General features: G+C 35.4%; 1 protein-coding gene across 1 annotated transcript in view; it reads right to left on the bottom strand.

The window, feature by feature from the left end:
• DEUP1 (deuterosome assembly protein 1) overlaps positions 1-16,819 on the bottom strand; it is a 98,523-nt gene that overhangs the window by 33,267 nt on the left and 48,437 nt on the right. The window contains exons 8-9 of the mRNA XM_025357394.1: positions 7,282-7,427; positions 3,678-3,783 (exon numbers count right to left, since the gene is read on the bottom strand). Coding sequence (XP_025213179.1) covers positions 3,678-3,783; positions 7,282-7,427 — 252 coding nt within the window. The remainder of the gene's footprint in view (positions 1-3,677; positions 3,784-7,281; positions 7,428-16,819) is intronic.

Here is a 16,819-nt window from a genome sequence, read left to right as displayed (position 1 = left end):
AGGCTAGTCACAAAATAAACATACGAATTTTCTCCAGGGCACTTTTTTAAAATGGATTTTTTTTTTCATTTCACTTTTAAACATTTCAGTATATATCTTTAAAAGAACAAGGCTCTCTCTCTTTTTTAAAATGTAGCCAGAATGTTATTACAATGTCTGTAAAAAGTAACAATTCCTCAATTTCATCAAGTATCTAGGCAGTATGCAAATTTAAGCTTGTCTCAAAAATATAATAAATGTTGTTTAAGTTTAATTGAATTAGGATCTAAATATGATCCATTCATTGGGACTGGTTCATATCTTTCTATAGCCTCTCTTTTTGTGTGTTCTAAGTACTTTACATGCATCATCTCATTTAATCCCCACAATATCTCTCTATTTTGCAGACTACTCTATTTAGAAGATTAGAAAATTAAGGTGCATAACTTTTCACATCACATTTCTTGTGAAAGGCAGTCTAATTCCAGGACCTGTGAACTGTTGTGCTCTGCAACCTCTGTGGGAAGGGTCCTGGAAGGTATGGAAAGTGGTTCACATTTGGAAAAACCTGAGTTTTAGGGGTTGACACCTACAGAGAGATTGGAAAAATCTGGGTTTTAGGGGATGACACCTAGAGTGAGATTAGAAAAAGCTGTGTTTCAGGGGATGGCACTTAGAGTGGGGTGACCTAACATGGAAAGTACACATGCCCAGAGCCAAATGTGATCCACCATCAGGCTTTATGCCACCAACCCTTCCTTCATCTGATTCTATTCATATTACCAACATATTTAGAATTTCAGAGTTGGATATGACTTTAGAAATCACATGATTGAACCTCATCATTTAACAGATTTTTTTTAAAAAGACTCACAGGAACGAGAACGAGGCAGAGACTAAGAGGTACGAGCCTAAGTATCCTAACCCGGAGGACAATATTACAAGTCTCTTTTAATCTCTTCTGTCTCCAAGTTTTTACCTTCCAATTTATTTGATGAAATGACATGGTCAGTCTATAGTTTGTCCCAGTATGGATTTTGGCATATCCCTTTGGCATAGTTTAACATGTTCCACTTAAAATGGAACTTTTTTTTTTTTTTTTTTTTGAGACAACATCTTGCTTTGTCACCCAGGCTGGAGTGCAGTGGCACGATCTCGGCTCACTGCACCACTACCTCCCGGGTTCAAGCGATTCTCCTGACTCAGCCTCCCGAGTAGCTGGGACTACAGGCGAGTGCCCATGCCCAGCTAATTTTTGTATTTTTAGTAGAGATGGGGTTTCACCATATTGGCCAGGATGGTCTCGAACTCCCGACCTCGTGATCCGCCCGCCTCAGCCTCCCAAAGTGCTGGGATTACAGGTGTGAGCCACCGCACCTGGCCAAAATGGAACTTTTAAAATGTAAAAACATGAACATACTACTGTGAAAAAGGACTAAACTATTTTTATTATTTTCACAATATTTAGATGTTAAGACAACATGCTATACTGCAAAGCTTCTTTCTTAATGAAAGAAGAAACTAATTTACCTGAATTCCAAATGACTTTTAGTTTATTGAAAATGTGAATGTTATCATAAAATAAATGGCTAAAACAGTTCTATACTGGAAAAAAGGAAAAGAAATAAAATGCTTGCAAGATTCATAATATAGAGCTCTTGTTAGTTTTATTACAAGAGAATGAAAATGCTCTCCAGAAACACTTGGAAACTTTTTTTTTTTTTTTTTTTAAGACAGAGTCTTGCTCTGTCGCCCAGGCTGGAGTGCTGTGGCGCAATCTCGGCTCACTGTAACCTCCGCCTTCCGAGTTCAAGCAATTCTCCTGCCTCAGCCTCCTGAGTAGCTGGGATTACAGGTGTGCGCCACCACACCCAGCTAATTTTTGTATTTTTAGTAGAGATGGGGTTTCACCATGTTGGTCAAGCTGGTCTCAAACTCCTGACTTCGTGATCTGCCCACCTCAGCCTCCCAAAGTGCTGGGATTACAGGCATGAGCCATTGTGCCCGGCCACTTGGAAGCTATTTATATAAAATTCATTTGTTACCTTTTTTTGCACAGCATTCTGGTATCTAGTGGCTTCCAAGAGCCTATAAAGAATTTTGTGCCTCATATTCTCTCCCACCATATCAAAACTGTGCAAAATCAGAAGATTCTTTATATTTCTCAAAGTTTTATTACTTTATCTAAATCTACGAGGTTAAGAATCATGTAACTATAGGTGGCTTTAACCAATCTTTTATCATTTACTGGGGACACCAGTGAAAAAGAGTTTTTTAAAGTTACATTTTCAAGTCAGTAAAATAAATTTTGTAAGATTATATGGCATTAAAGTGTTCAAAATGTATGAAAAATGATCATTGATTCATAACACCTTTTCTCTACTTAACCTCTATTAGTTCTCTGACAGTCAACTCTTGGGCAGACAGTACCTGTCTTTCATATTATTGTATTTCCTATAGAAATTAGCAGAATAGCTATAGTTCTCCTAGATACTCAATAAATGTTTGTTAAATTTGTACAAACAACTGAATTTATGACCCTATATATTTATGAGAAAATTTAACCTTAATATTAACTAACTCATTCTCTAAGTATTTATTTTCATTTACTGTGTGTCAAGCACTATGCACTGCACTAATTGATAATTCAAAGCCACACCCAGGTTTATTTAACTTTTAATTGTTTAGATTTTATAGCATTAAATATTCTGCCTGATCCTCAAACCTAAAGACCAGAGAGGTGGAGAGTAGCTATGATAAATTCATAGAAAGAAGGCCATTACCAGATTGTACTAGAGGGAGGAGAGAATAATACCCTTTGTAGGAGAGTAAAGAACTACAAGCTATTTAAGGACAGTGCCCACGACTTACTCATCCTTGTATTTCTAGCTCCAGGAGAGTTCCTGGCACATGTTAGGTGCTCAGTGGAAAAATGTGGGTGCAATAAAAAACTATTGAGCCAATATTTACTAGATGCTTCCTCTGAGCTAGATCCTATTTTAAGCACTTTAAGTGCATTATCTCATGGATTTTAACTTAGGGTAAGAGGGTGGATACTGGAGCCAGATTGCCTAGATTCAAATATGGCCTCTGCCACTTAATAGCTGTGTAATTTTGAAGGAAGTTACTTTTTCTCGGTGCCTTAGTTTCCTCAAATGTAAAAAGAGGGTAATATTAGGACCTACTGTATTAGATGGTTGTGAGGAATAAATGAAGTAGGATTTCTTAAGTCCTTACAACAGTTCCTGGCACATGATAACTGCTATTTAAGTAGCAGTTATTATTAACTCATTTAATCCTCATCACAAACTTATGAGGTAGGTACCAATTATTTCCATCTTAGAAATGAGGCTCCTCAGTATCTTGCACAGGAAACTTCTGCAAGCTTATGTGTATGGTTGAGCACCAGAGTCTGTGCTCTCAACTTTCTTGCTGTAAGCCACCTATCATGGAGCCTCTGGCCCTCTACCCTCAACGTTTCGTGGGAAGTCTCCTAGTTGCAGAATGATAACTTAAGTTTTGTGTTTTTTGTAGTCTCACACAGAAAAATGTCAGAATTAGCAGCTTGGTAGATTATCACCTTACAAAAAAATACAGAAGGAAAACAAACAGAGTGAGAAGAAAGATTTTTTTAAACTCCCTTTGTATGTAAAGAGTTCACATCTACCTGGAAAAATTGAGCTCATTATTCTTCATACCTTGTTCAATTCTTTTTCATGATTTGGTTGATCTTGCATCACTGAAAACAGCTCTTTTCTTTTCCTTTCTGGTTCTTTAATAGAAGGCAAATGAGATGATTCAAGTCTACAAATTAAACATAAAGTAATGATTAAAATTAAGCTTAACGTGATAAATTGTTACGATTATATTGTTAATTTAGACCATTACAGGCTGCAGAGATAGATCATTACTTTGTTGGAAACATTTTTAGTTACAGAAATTGCAAGTTCTAATACATTCAGATCCCATAAGTATTTACATCTTGTAAGTGCAAATGGTTTTAATGGAAGAAAGGAAGCAATTAATAAGGAATTTCAATTATACATTAAAAATTGGCAGAATACTGGGATTGCATATGTAGATAAGATTTTGGGATAAAAAGAAAAAACTGTTTCCTATAATAAAATAGATTGGTAACCCATTTGAAAAAAGGAAATACACCCAACTTGCTAATGTATTATGGAAAGGAACTATGTCATGAGAAGTCTAAGGGGAGCAACTGTTCTATAAAAGAGATAAAATATCATTAACTCTGACAGTCTAACCAGAGAGTACTCAAATACATCTACTCTTTGGCTGCTCAATTTATAAAGTGGAATTGCAACCACATATTAATACTAGAGGGGAAAAGCAGAAACTAGTATAAATAGTATAATACCCACAGGAGGTTTGAAGATGTCTAAGTGGATAATGTTCACTTTCATATGAGACAAACCAGTGAAATAAAAATCACAAAAACACAAAAGCAAAGATAATCAGGTGGGGGAAGCAGCATGCTTTCTACTGGAAGTCAGGCTTGACTATTCTGGAGGAGTCTGTTGTTTTGAGGAACGTATCCACTTGTGAGTACAATTTTAGGTTTTCAGAGAACTTGTGAGAAGATTCTACACCTTCAGAAACTTCAACCACACAAATAAAAACCCCAAATCTGAGTAATGATAAAGAAATTACTAATTTAAAGATTAAATAGAGGATCTATTATAAAAGGTATAAGTTGGTAGTGATATCCCTGAGCTACATGTATCTAGACTAGATTGCTTTTTTGGTGATTGTCAAATATATATCTTAACTGTGGATAACAAAGGATATCAGAGTATAATATACTGCTGTAATGTTAACATTCAGGAAAAACCATCTTTAGCATTTTTATGTGTGGTAAATATATTTTTCCCTATGCATATAAAGATATATATACTTCCCATACAATTGGAATATACTATACACATTATTTTTCAGTCTTTTGTTTCCCACTTAGTAATATATTGTGAGCATTTTCCATTTTATCCAATATTCTCCTAAAATATTATTTCAGGATCAGTCTTAAGTTTTCATTATTTCCTATAATTTGAAATGAGTGAAAAAATTCCCTATTTTTCAATTCTTCCTAAGCAATTTCAGGAAGTAGAATGCTGAATTGAATGCTAAAATCCTCATGGTGATCTTGCAAAGTTCAGTAATTAAATGAAACCAATGTCAAACTCCGATGTGGATGAGTGCATAGAAGAAAACTGTAATCATGATAATATAAAATGCTAATGTACACATATAAGGGAACTATTATTTGTCATGTAGAACAAGAGTATGAAATTAGTTTAATAACTCTCAGAACATATCAACCCAGGGTGCTTCTACAACTAAAAAAAAAAAAAAATGGATAAAGCTAACAAAATCTTAGCATTATTTAGAAAGTTTCTGAAAATGAATAAGAACATTACCATGCTACTTTTATAAAACTACTATGCATCTATTATCAGTAGTCTGGGGTGCTTCACTTTGATACAACTACAAAGAAGCAACAGTCTAAATAAAATAAACCAAAACAACAAAGCTGATAGAACAGCATTCATATGAGGACAAACTAAAAAAATTAGACTCTTAGTGGAAAAGATGAAGGCTGAGAATTCTAAAATACAATGGAAGCTGTGAAAAGTTAAACTTATACCTTTTCATCAAATCTCAGAATTCTAGAACTGAATTCTAGGATAAGAAAGATGTAGTTTAGAGACCAAAATAAATGCCAAGTTAAATAGAGGATGGTAAACAGTCAGAACAAAAATGTTTTTACTGGCCAAATATATAAATAAGTGAAAGATTTTAGATTAAATAGTGTATTGAAGGGCAGCTAGCACTGTTTGGAATTCAGCATGGGTCTTAAGAGCAGCATAAGAAGTACCTACAATGCTCTTCACAAAGCCAGAGCTAGACATGGGTTGACTGGTGTGCTCTTCTGTGAAATGTCTTATGTTTTTAGGAATATATTTTCTTCATATGAAGACATTACTCACCATACTGGAACAGCACTACATGTAATAAATATCTAACAGATTGATTAGTAATCAGTGATGATAATATACGTTTTGTATGCAGAGCATTTGACAATGCAGATTGGCTAATAGGCATTCTGTCACTATCCATGGTGAGACACACAAATAGGTCATTTTAGGGATCTTAACTTGCCATTTGTTATTAAGCACAGACCTCAAAGAAATGCTAGCAGGTCTCACAACTCTGACTGTCTCACAACTTTGAAGAAATAATTATTGCCTTTAAAACAATATAACAATCTTTCAATAAAGCATCCCTCACCATTTGGCTATTCAATTTTTAGAATCCTATCATTGATCTGGCATTAGCTTTCTGATTTTGAGAAAGATTCAAGTTCTACGAGAATAAGAGCATCAGTGAACTACTAAAGCAGACAAACTGTCTATTCACAAGCATAAACATTTAACAATCCTCAGCAGTCCCATTTCTTTTGTGTTTATGGAATATATAATATCTGTCTGATTTCCTTTGTGTTTATGGAATATACAGTATCTGTCTGATTTTAAACGAGGAAAAAAATTTGTTTTAAGAAGAACCCTCAATGGAACTGACAAGATGGCGAGTGTGGTAGCCAAAATAAATACAATATGTACAAGTAAAAAGGTTGACATCAGGTATAGGCAATCAAAACAAAGGCATTTAAAAATATGGAATAAATCTTATTTCTCTGAGTATATACATAATTGAATACCAGTTCTATACTATTTTTGTATAGTACCTTTTTTTTTTTTTTTTTTTTTTTTTTTTGAGATAGGATCTCACTCTGTTGCCCAGGCTGGAGTACAGTGGCACGATCACAGCTCACTGCACCCTTGACCTCCCAGGCTCAAGCGACCCTCCCAGCTTAGCCTCCCAAGCAGATGGGACTACAGGTGTGTGCCCCCATGCCCAGGTAATTTAAAAATGTTTTTGGAAGAGTCAGAGTCTCACTATGTTGCCTAGACTTGTCTTGAAATCCTGGGCTCAAGTGGTCCTCCCACCTCGGCCTTCAAAGTGCTGGGAGCCACCACGTCTGACTCAGAGTGACAGAAATATCCATAAATCAGAACATGATATAATTTTCTAGGTAAGTAAAGATGTTAATTTTGAATATAAAATAACCATAAATTTTATTTTTAATATTTAATATTACCCACTAATTAAACATGTTAATACAAAATAGACTTTTTATTCTCATTTCAAATATAAAACTCTTAAAAACATTCAAACATCATGTTTTGAACAGTTCTATCAGATTGTCAAATATAAAGATTATACCTTTTTTTATTTCCTTGAGCATTCTGGCACTCTCCTATTTTTAATAATTCTCTGTGTAATTGCAATCGTTCCATTTCTATAATTCTCAAGAGATCATCACGTGACTGTAACTCACTTTTTACCTCTGAGAGACCTGCTTCCATGGCCTAAATAAAAACATCAAAAAATTTCAATGCTCATTTTTGGTTATCATAATATACAATGCATTTAAAAATATTTAACATCTATAAACCAGCCTAATTTTAAACAAACTGATATTTACTCCTTTGCTTGTTCTGTCTCATAGAATTCCATTCCTTCATTTTTTCTTTTCTTTTTTTTGAGACGGAGTCTCACTCTGTTGCCCAGGCTGGAGTGCAGTGGTGCGATCTTGGCTCACTGCAACTGCCTCCCAGGTTCAACCAATTCTCCTGCCTCAACCTCCTGAGTAGCTGGGATTACAGGCTCCTGCCACCATGCCTGGCTAATTTTTGTATTTTAGTAGAAATGGGGTTTCATCATGTTGGTCAGGCTGGTCTCGAACTCCTGACCTCGTGATTCACCGGCCTTGGCTTCCCAAAGTGCTGGGATTACAGGCATGAGCCACCGTGCCCGGCCTCCTTCATTCATTTTTTCTAACAAATATTTACTGAGTTTTTATTATGTGCTCTGGGGATACAGACACAGAATCTGTTCTCAGTGAGCTTACAATCTAGTGGCAAAGACAAAGAATAATCAAATCATCACACAAATATCACAATGAGTGTGAATTTGAAAGAATGTAACATAAAAGTATGAATAAAGTACAATGCATAAAATTTTAATTAATACAAATGCTTTCAAATTGTAAAAAGATAATAATCAAGAATAACCTAATGGCAAAGCTGGCTAACAAAATGAATTATAAACTGTGATTCAACCTTTGCCCAATGGCAGCTATACTTTAGTCAGTAACTGGAAATACCAGCAATCCTCTGGGTTCAATGTTTCATTTTGTTAATAAAAGAAGCTTGAACTAGGTTAGCAGTTGTTGGGAAGGATCTATCAGAAGAGAGTAGAGGTAAAATGAGTGGTGTCAGGTTCCTAAGAAGGTGGAAAGGATGAGCCTCAAAGCACACTGGGAGAATTACCTAAAGCAAAAGTAAGGCCCTCCTCTCTGTAACAGGAAGGAAGGAAGATGGAATGCAGACAAGTTTATGCATTTAGCTAAGGGGATATTAAGAGCTGGCTATCTCTTGGCTTCTATTTTCTCTGTGAAGTAAAAAGTAACATCATGTACTAACAGTAGAAGGAGAAGTGCAGGGTATAGGAGTGATTTTTGAGAGTGGTGAAGAGTTTAAATGACTTACAATGGCAATGAAAGAATTAGCTACTTGGAGAAAAAAGCTGGATTGCTGGGCAGTGTTGAGTGCCCATTTGAGGTTGGGGACCATGGCCTGCTGAGGGATTTTCTGCAGCAGTACTTGGCTGTTCTCTAGGAGAGAGGTATGGAAGAGCCTTTCAATATCATCAGGTCACTTTCACACAATTATACAAGGCAGTTAATGTTTTTTAAAAAGTGCCTGACTTATGTCATCAAATCCATTGCCATTTTTACAGATGAGGAAACTGAACGCCAGACTTGATCCAAAGTTACGTAACTCATAACTACCAGATTTTGGAACAGGAAAATCCAGGTCTTTTGACTCCTAGTCCAGTTAGTACACTCAGGATGAAAAAATAATTCCTTCCACTCAAAATAAGTTAAATAGAACTCTAATGTATTGGTAAAGACAGGATGGGAGGTTCTTAGGGCAAGGGACTTCTCTGCTAGTAAAGGCTATAGAAAATACTATATTTTAAAAAATCATTTGTTAAATAATTCTTAATATATAGATATACTTAATATTCATTGAAAAATAATCATTATTGAATTATTAATAATATTCATCGAAATATAATCCACATACCATAAATATGCCCATTTAAAGTGTACAATCCAGCACTTTTTAATTTAGTCACAAAGTTGAACATCACCATTACTTTATTCCAGAGCATTTTCATCATCCCCAAAGGAAACCTCATACTCATTAACAGTCACTCCCCATTTTCCCCTTCCTCCAGCTCCTGGCAACCACTAATCTATGTTATATCTCTAGGGAATTGCCTATTCTAGATGTTTCATACAAATGGTATCATACACTATGTGGCCTTTTGTGACTGGCTTCTTTAATGTAGCATAATGCTTTCAAGGTTCATCCATGTTGTAGCATGTATCAGCGGTTGATTCCTGCTTATGGCTGAATAATGTTCCACTATGTGGATATACCACATTTTGTTTATCTATTCATCAGTTGATGGACATTTGGGTTGTTTCTACTTTTCGGCTATTACAAATAATGCTGTTACGAAAATTAATGTATAAGCTCTTATGTGGACATATGCTTTATTTATTAATTCTTATCCAGAAGTTCACAAAGCCTGGAAGAATAATTGTATAGAAGGTATAGGATATAATGAGTTCCCAGATAATTTATTTTTACCAAGCCTTAAATATATGCTGTTTTCCAGGAGGCCTGTGTTCAGTGAGGGGCCTAGTAGCATTATTTTAGCCCCAGAACTTCCTGACCACTTGGAAATAAATATAAAAAGATTGAAATTGGTGATTTAATGGACTTGTTTGGATAAAGACTTGTTTGGATAAAGCCTCCGTTTTGAACAGTGGAGATTTTTCAGACAAGATTAAACATTTCAATAATAAAAGAACTGCAAAACAATAGATTACCAATCAGAAACACAAACTGAGTTAATGTGAATGTCGCCCATAACTTTGCCCAGTTGAGAAAGGCATTACGTGGGCTCCCTGGTTTGCAAATTTGCCACTAGGGAGCCATCAAATATGAAGCTGTATGTAGAAAAGTGCATCTGCTTTCATTCGGGGAAGGGGAGTCCACAAAAAGTTCTAACCTTAGGCCTATAAAATGTAGTGTTGCGGCCACGCGCCGTGGCTTAAGCCTGTAATCCCAGCACTTTGGGAGGCCGAGACGGGCGGATCACAGCGTCAGGAGATGGAGACCATCCTGGCTAACACGGTGAAATGCCGTCTCTACTAAAAAAAAAACCAAAAAAAAAAAAAAAAAAAAACCAGCCGGGCGAGGTGGCGGGCGCCTGTAGTCCCAGCTACTCGGGAGGCTGAGGCAGGAGAATGGCGTAAACCCGGGAGGTGGAGCTTGCAGTGAGCTGAGATCCTGCCACTGCACTCCAGCCTGGGCGACAGAGCGAGATTCCGTCTCAAAAAAAATAAAAAAAAAAAAAAAAAAAAAAAAATATATATATATATATAGTGTTGCCACAAGCTAGGGTTAGCAGAAACTCTGTAAAATATGGTAATAATACAATATATTTGTTTACTGTTATTAGAAAATAATATCTGTAAGAGTGAAATTTGGAGACATCATTGAGAGGAAAAAAGCTTATTCATGACCTAACTACACAGGTACAAGCATATATGTTAAAATTCAAACTTTTCATAATACAAATCAGTAATAATGATTTGACATGTCAATGAATATACAAAGTATTTTACTTATAAATGACAGCATGTAAATTCCTTGCAAAAGTACAAGAAAAATTTGAAGGCTTTCTTGATACTGATAAATCTAAAATTGTTTTTTGACCTTGAATTCAAGGTTAATACCGAATTAACACAAGAATTAGTGAATTGATTTAACTGAGATGTAGTTTTAAAATTAGTATGCTTCTGCATGAAAATCAAATCAATTGTTTGTGAATGTGGGTGCAAAAATTGAGGAAAATGATTCTTTGGTACTTGACTCAGTAATGGAACATTTTCAAGTTTGTTTGGAACAACTTAAGTATGTAAATCAACTTTTTAAACTGTAAAATTGTATGGGATCTAAATACAGATCAGGTACTTCAGATGAATACTTAGCATGTAATATGAGATATGTTGGAAGTATAAAATACACACCAGATTTTGAAGACTTAGTATGAAAAAAAGTAAAAAACTCAGTAACTTTTTATATGTTGATTACATTTTAGAATGATAATATTTTGGATATATAGTGGATTGAATAAAATATATTGCTATGATATGTTAGTTTCACTCATTTTTCTTGACTTCTTTTAATTCGGCTAGTAGGAAAATTTAAATTATATTTGTGGCTTACATTATATTACTACTGGACAATGTTGCTCTAGCACCTTAATGATACATTAACAAGCAAACAAAAAAAGGTTAACTTTTCTGTCATAGATATTAGAAAAATGCAGAGCCATCTATTTTTGTCATTAACTTCCCATGAAAAATACTGCACATTTAAAAAACATGTAGAGTGTAACATAATGAATAAATATATGCAATGAAATTAAGAAGTATACTGATACATTTCAAGGTTGTGGAAAGACAAATGGGATGTGATTCATGTGAAAATTGAGATGCATCTGGCATTAAAGTGTGCTGTAAACAAAGAGAATTTTACATACAAGAAATGACAGTAATTCAGATGGAAATGGTTGTCTTTTTGCATTTATGTGTATGATGTGGAACACTCTGTCGTGACAGTTTTGTGAAAAGGGAAGAGAAACTTCTTTCCAAATACATATATCGGTTATAGTATCAGTTACCTCCAGTTATTCCCATTTAGTAAAATATAAATTTTGTAAAACATGTTTAAAGCCCATCTGTTTAGTTAGAGGTTTGCCTAATGGTTTGAGAGGAGCGGTGATTGTAAACCTTCAAATCAACTATCATATATAAATAATTGATGTATTTTCATTTAGATTTATCCTAAAGAAAAGAATGAAACGTGAGTAAAATTTGGAAATGAAACAGAGGAAAAGCTAAATTAATGCAATATATTCAGGATTTTTTCCTAAATGGATGAAAAATAGTGTTTTCCTGAGAGTAGAAATCTTTTAGACATCTTAAAGTTTTTGAACCAAATTTCTTTTCAAAATCGTTTCATTAGTTCTACAACAGATTTTGTTTTTCATAAAACATGGTCCAGAATAATTTGGTTTGATTTTTAATACACGTGATTCTTTTGTAAAATATAAAATGGAGATTCTTAGTTCAAATTTAATAATGGTCCTAGATCCAAGGATAATTAAATTGTTTTTTAAATGAACAAATATTTGTAAAAAAAAAATTGGTAAACTTCCTCATAGAAATCAGTATAGATATCAGTCACATTAAAAGTTGTTATTAACTGGCCAGGCGCGGTGACTCATGCCTGTAATCCCAGCACTTTGGGAGGCTAAGGAGGGCAGATCATGAGGTCAGGAGATCGAGACCATCCTGGCTAACACGGTGAAACCCTGTCTCTACTAAAAATACAAAAAATAGCCAGGTGTGGTGGCAGGCGCCTGTAGTCCCAGCTACTAGGGAGGCTGAGGCAGGAGAATGGCGTGAACCTGGGAGGCGGAGCTTGCAGTGAGCCGAGATTGCGCCACTGCACTCCAGTCTGGGTGACAGAGCCAGACTCTGTCTCAAAAGCAAAACCAAACCAAACCAAAAAACAAAACAACAACAACAACAACAACAGAGCAGGATGAAATTTCTCAATCAAGTGCTATCCATTAAAAATAATGTGAGCCACAAATGCAGACCACACAGGTAGTTGTTATTAGCTATGGAAAACATCACAAAATGAAGTTAGAGAATTACTAGTGAAGAATATGAGAAAAATGACTTATTTCAAAATTTTAAAAAGGGTTGATCAATTTTAGCACTATTGGCATTTGGGACTGGGCGATTCTCTGTTGTAGGGTTGTCTTGTGCACTGTAGGGTGTTTAACACCATCTCTGGTCTCTACTCATTAGATGCTGGTCACACTCCTTTCCTTGTTGTGGTAACCAAAAATGTATCCAGGCATTGCCAAATATCATGTGGGAGGAAAAATTACCCCAATATAGAGCCACTAATTTAAATGAAAGTCATAAAAATTAGGCAATGGGTACTGCTCTTTTGCAACTTTTAGTATAAGTAAAAAGACTTCACAATTATATTGACTTCTATGAGTAGCTGGATTTTAATTTTGTTAGTTATATTCAGAAACATTAATAAATTATTAAGTACATTAATATATAAATACCATAAGGAAAAATAAAAATAGGTAACATGGACTTTCCTTAGCCCAGGCAACCCACAGAGCCTTCTCAGGTGTGCATGTAAGCCCCTAGAAGTTTGTAGAAATCTTTGAGGAATAAGGAAGAAGTGTGGTAAGTTACATCCTGTTGAACTTGGGTGGGAAGGGTAAGTTAATTAAATGATATCAGTAAATGATAGGGCCACCTTGGCCAGCAGCTGGTTTGATTCTTCTTACTTCCTGCTACACATTGACTCCCAAGTTGCATGCATTCTCCCTCTCCTTGCCACCAGGAGTGTGTCATTGTGATTAAGTGTGAGAAGCATAGGCTTAAAGGCATTTATTTGGAGGGAGAGTAGAGATGGTGATCCTAGCTAGGAATGTTATAATAATGTTCCTCAATGTACACTCTTGCCCTGTTTGCAGCATTTTTTTCTTTTAACAAGATTCTCCATTCTACTTCTTGGAAAAATATAAACAATAAAGTTCTGAGGAGAAGAAAGGTGGAGTTCATCAAGGAAAGCATTATAGACAGAGTCAGTCATACTGCCAAGAGAGGTACAGAGGATCTTTTTTTTCCCCAAAGAATACAGGTGTAAAAGTAGCCACTTCTATCCCACAAGTGAGCCAAAGACAAAAGCTGACTCTCAGCCCGAAAAAGAAGATGCTCTCAGATCCTGTAAATAGGCCCAAATATAATTATTTTTGGGGATATTAAAAGAAACTGATGTTAGTGAAGAAGGTGAATCTCACTGAAGGGTAGAACCAGACTTTATAACTGGGCCTACTAGTGAAATATGTTTCAGGCAAACTAAATAGAACAGAACAAAATAAGCCTGAGCAGAACATTGATTTGTATGGATCAAATCCTAAAAGACTTAAAGAAGAGACAAAGCAGGGGAAAATGGCAGATGGGAGGCAGGACTAACTTGCAGCTCCCACTCGGACAGACACAGCAGTAGAGACACACATCATGAACTTTTGCTCCAAGAACTATTGTAGGAACACACCAGGAGGGCCAAGAGAATCCATCGCTAGGGAAAGTGGGAGAGCACCACATCAGGGGAGCACCCCATGGGACAAAAGAGTCTGAGCAACAGCCCTTGAGCCCCAGATCTTCCATCTGACATAGTATACCCAAAAGAGAAGGAACCCGAAAAACAATTCTGGTAATATGACAAAAGAAGGTTCTTCATCAGCCCCAAAAGATCACATTAGCTCACCAGCAATGGATCTAAAACGAGAAGAAATCTCTGAATTGCCAGAAAAAGAATTCAGAAGGTCAATTATTAACCTACTAAAGGAGGCACCAGAGAAAGGTGAATATCAACTTTAAGAAATTAAAAAAAAAATGATACAGGACATGGATGGGAAAATCTCCAGAGAAATAGCATAAATAAAAAAACAATCACAACTTCTGGAAATGAAGGACACACTTAGAGAAATTCAAAAATACACTGGAAAGCCTCAGTAATAGAATTGGACAAGCAGAAGAAAGAACTTCAGAGCTTGAAAACAAGGTTTTCAAATTAACCCACTCTGACAAAGACAAAAAATAATTTAAAAAATGAACAAAGCCTCCAAGAAGTTTGGGATTATGTTAAGCAACAAAACCTAAGAATATTAGTGTTCCTGAGGAAGAAGAGAAATCTAAATGTTTGGAAAACATATTTGAGGGAATAATTGAGGAAAACTTTCCTGTCCTTGCTAGAGATCTAGACGTCCAAATACAAGAAGCTCAAAGAACACCTGGGAAATAATCATAAAAAGATCACTGGCTAGGCACATAGTCCTCCGGTGATCTAAAGTCAAGATAAAGGAAAGAATCTTAAGAGCTGTGAGGCAAAAGCATCAGGTAACCTATTAAAAAAACCCCATCAGATTAACAGCAGATTTCTCAGCAGAAATTCTACAAGCTAAAAGGGATTGGTATCCTATCTTTAGCCTCCTTAAATGAAACAATTATCAGCTAAGAATTTTGTATCTAGTGAAACTAAGCTTCATAAACGAAGGAAAGATACAGTCTTTTTCAGACAAACAAATGCTGAAAGAATTCACCACTACCAAGCCAGCATTAAAAGGAGCTCTAAATCTTGAAAGAAATCCTCAAAATATACCAATATAGAACCTCCTTGAAATATACATCTCACAAGACCTATAAAACCATAACACAATGAAAAAATAAGTATTCAGGCAACAACTAGCATGACGAATATAATAGTACCTCACTTCTCAATACTAACGTTGAATATAAATGGCCTAAATGCTCCACTTAACAGATACAAAATGGCAGAATGGATAAGAATTCACCAACCACGTAACTGCTGTCTTCAAGAGATTCACCTGACACATAAGGACTCACACAAACTTAAGGTAAAGGGGCAGACAAAGATATTCCATGCAAATGGATACCAAAAGCAAGCAGGGGCAGCTATTATATCAGATAAAATAGACTTCAAAGCACCAACAGTTAAAAAAGGCAAAGAGGGACATTATATAATGATGAAAGGACTAGCCCAACAGGAAAATATCACAATCCTAAATATATATGCACCTAACACTGGAGCTCCCAAATTTATAAAACAATTACCACTAGACCTAAGAAATGAGATAGGCAGCAACACAGTAATAGTGTGGGACTTCAATACTCCACTGACAGCACTAGACAGGTTATCAAGACAGAAAGTCAACCAATAAACAATGGACTTTAATGATACCCTAGAACAAATGGAGCTAACAGATATTTACAGTCTATGCAAGAACTGCAAATATATATTCTATTCATCAGCACATGGAACATTACACAAGAAAGAACATATGATAGGCTACAAAACAAGTCTCAACATATTTAAGAAAACTGAAATTATAGCAAGTACTCTCTCAGACCACAGTGGGATAATATTGGAAATCAACTCCAAAAGGAATTCTCAAAACCATGCAAATACATGGAAATTAAGTAACCTGCTCCTGAATGATGGTTGGGTCAACAATGAAATCAAGATGGAAATTAAAAAATTCTTTGAACTGAACAATATTAGTGACACAACCTATCAAAACCTCTGGGATACAGCAAAAACAGTACTAAGAGGAAAGTTCATAGCATTGAATGTCTACATCAAAAAGTCTGAAAGACCTCAAATAGCCAACCTAAGATCATACTTCAAGGAACCAGAGAAACATGAACAAACCAACCCCAAACCCAATAAAAAAAAAAAAGAAACAAAGATCAGAGCAGAACTAAATGAAATTGAAACAAAAAAAAATTCAACAAATAATGAAACAAAAAGCTGGTTCTTTGAAAAGGTGAATGAAATCAATAGACCATTAGCAAGATTAACCAAGAAGAAAGAAGATCCAAATAAGCTCAATTAGAAATGAAATAGGAGATATTCCAACTGATACTACTGAAATGCAAAAGATCATTCAAAGCTAGTATGAACACCTTTACATGCACAAAGTAGAAAACCTA

Source organism: Theropithecus gelada, chromosome 14 (genome assembly GCF_003255815.1).
Source record: "Theropithecus gelada isolate Dixy chromosome 14, Tgel_1.0, whole genome shotgun sequence".
Classification (NCBI taxonomy): Eukaryota; Metazoa; Chordata; class Mammalia; order Primates; family Cercopithecidae; genus Theropithecus; species Theropithecus gelada.
This window is presented reverse-complemented; position numbering and strand designations above follow the sequence as displayed.